Source organism: Garra rufa, chromosome 23 (assembly GCF_049309525.1).
Source record: "Garra rufa chromosome 23, GarRuf1.0, whole genome shotgun sequence".
NCBI classification, from domain to species: Eukaryota; Metazoa; Chordata; class Actinopteri; order Cypriniformes; family Cyprinidae; genus Garra; species Garra rufa.
In genome coordinates this window covers 19,460,991-19,463,948 of record NC_133383.1, presented here as the reverse complement: position 1 = coordinate 19,463,948, position 2,958 = coordinate 19,460,991, and the positions used below count along the sequence as shown (strand labels likewise).

Sequence of the window (2,958 nt, the reverse complement as noted above, 5' to 3'; positions counted from 1 at the left end):
TCCTCTTGTCCTCCAGCCTCTCCTGCTCCACAGGTGTATTCGTCTCCTTGCCTCTTCACTCACTTATTCTTCCTCCTCATCACCAGACCATTATCTTTTATTTTCTCTCCTTCATTTACGTTCTCCTCCATCCACCTTCATTTTCTTTGCTTTCTCCCTCACTCATCCCTTTCTTCTCCACTCCTCAAATCCAGACTTCCACTTGTCCTCTTCTCTCCTATTTCTCCACTCCTCATCACACATTTTTCTCCTCTCTCCTTCTCTTAACTTCTGCTTTTCACTTCTTTCTCACTCTCCTCATCATCTCTCCTCCTCTTGTCCTCCAGCCTCTCCTGCTCCACAGGTGTATTCGTGTCCTTGCCTCTTCACTCACTTATTTTTCCTCCTTGCTCATTTTCAGACCTATCTCCTTTCTCCGAATTTAATAAATATATACATGTAAAAGCTATTAACCATACAGAAATTCTGTACATCTAACCTATTTAGTAAACATATTAAACATCTCCATTCTTTTGCTCCTTTTTCACTCTCCATTCTTTTCCCCCTACACACTTTCTTCTATTTCTTATTTACATTCCTTTCCAACTGCCGTGCCTCCATTCTTTCTCTCACAAACCCTCTAAATCTTTGCTCTCCTATTGTTGTCTTGATCAAGCATTTTTTGTCGTCTTCTATTTCTGTTGCGGCAACATAAGGCTGTATCGACGTGGCTTTAATTGAGCGAATCTGTCAATAACGCTGTCAGGGTTGATGTCATTCAAATTGTCCTTTTCAATTGACATGATGGCCAAGTCGTTGAGCCTGTCTTGACCCATGGTGTTCCTTAACCATGTATGAAGACGGCGCAAGGCACTGAAGGAGCGTTCACAGCTGCAGCTGCTTACTGGAATCGTCAGGGCAACTTGGAAGAGAGCCTTCAGGGTGGGAAACATGTCTTCATCAAGCAGTTGGAACACAGTGGAGGTGTCAGGGACTGTCTCTTTCTCCATCCTTCTATTGATGAAACTTTTAGCCACTAGGAGTTCTTCTGGCTTCAACTGAATCTTATAATGGGAAGCAAGGCTTTTGAGGGCTTCCTCAGAGAGAAAGGTCTCTGAGGTTGGGTTGCAAGCATGAATACCTGACATAAGTGCTTCTCCCAGACCTGAAAACCGATGGGTGAGTTCCTCTACCATCCTGTCCAGACATGGATAAAAAAGCTTTTGTCTGAATTCATCTGAGGTGGTCAGATTGGAGGTTGACCCACAGGCTGACTCCACCACAAAACCATCATATCTTTTTTGTTTTTGCCTGGGACCAACAGGGAGCTGGATCTCATTTGCCTTACATAAGGCCATGGCCCTCCTGAACACATCTTCACCACCAGAGTCTGTGCGGAGCTCTGTCAAAGTTTGAAGGACTGCCGTCTTGTACTGAACTGCTTTGCTCAAGTCCAAACTTTCCCCCTGCAGGTACCGATGTAGACCTTCAGTTATGCCGAGGAGTTTGGAAAACATCACAAGCATGTAGAGTGTCTTTGTCTTGCAGAGTTTTGATCGGATCCCTAGGGCCATGGATGTGTTCATGTTGCTGAGACACGCTAAAATGGCAGAAAGGTTGTTCAAGACAGCATTGACGGACCTCACCTGGCAAGCCCATCTTGTTGTGGAGAGCTGCACAAGTTCAGATGGCCTTAATCCAAGTTGTTTCTGGATTTCTATGAACTTGTTGTGGTTCACAAGTGAGTTGCTGAAAAATGTGTACACATTCTCTAGCAGTTCAAAGAATGCGGTAGCTTCAGGTATAGCTTTGCATGTGTAGCACAGAACAAGGTTGAGTTCGTGTGCATAGCAGTGCACATACACTGCTTCAGGGTGTCGCTCTCTGAAGCGGGCTTGGACACCGCCCACTGCTCCACTCATGACAGATGCCCCATCATAGGCTTGTGCAACACACAGTAGGTCGCCCAAGTTGTGCGACTGTAACATTGCCTCTATCTCATCTGTTATGGACTTTGCATCAAAGCCCTGTAACTTCCGAAGCCCAAGAAAACACTCTCGCACTACGCCCTTTTGCGTAACAAAACGCACACAGACTGCAAGCTGCTCTGTGCATCTGTCTCTGGCCTCGTCTGCCATTACAGAGTACATCTTTGCAATCTTCATTTGCTTGATGATGCCTTCTGTGATTTCTTGTGAAATGCTGGTTATCATTTCATTTTGGGAATAATGAGAGAGGTAAGTGGTATGAGAAGGGGGAGTATATTCTTGTAGAAATGGGTCAAATTGTTTAAGGAGCTTCATACATTCAATAAAGTTGCCTTGATTCTGGCTAGATTCCTGCTCATCATGCCCCCGGAATGGGATGCCTTGTTTTCCTAAAAAGGTGGTTGCTGCCACAATACGGTGAAGGTACTGGCGCCTTTCTGAGATTTCTGCTGCACTAGCAGTTTTCAGCTGCTCAATTACATCCCCATGAGTTTTTGTGCTTTTAAAACTCTGCCAGCATGTCATGGTGGAAATGTGGAGGGAACTTCTTTCATGCTCCCGGAAGGATTCCAAAGCCCTCTTCCAATTTGAAAACCCAGAGCAACTGAGTGCATCTTTATTAGCGCGAATGTTTTGCCTTCCGTACAGGCGACATGAAAAACAAAATGTGCAGTTTCTGGTTACAGAATACTCCAGCCATTTAAATTGCTCAAACCATGTCTTGTTAAATGCTCTTTGTTGAGCTCCAAACTGGCTGAGGGGGTACTGTGGGAGATGAACCTGCTTTGGGCCACCTTCCGGAGTCCCTAGATCACTAACTGCAGTTAATCCACCTGCTGTCCCTTGCTGTGATGCCTGTCCTTCCTCTTCCCTAGCTGACTCATCTGTGTGACAAAATAGTCCCTCAAACACTGTAAAATCAGAAAACATTAGCTAGCGAGTAGTGATGGGTGGATGAAGCATTATGAAGCTTTGGGGCTTTTTTTTTCTA

The 2,958-nt window shown here is 45.0% G+C and overlaps 1 protein-coding gene across 1 annotated transcript; it reads right to left on the bottom strand.

Moving 5' to 3' along the window:
• Nucleotides 1–671: 671 nt before the first annotated feature.
• On the bottom strand, nt 672–2,492 carry LOC141298952 (zinc finger MYM-type protein 1-like). Its single transcript, XM_073829245.1, has one exon. The coding sequence runs from the start codon at nt 2,490–2,492 to the stop codon at nt 672–674; it is 1,821 nt and encodes a 606-aa protein (XP_073685346.1).
• Nucleotides 2,493–2,958: the final 466 nt, after the last annotated feature.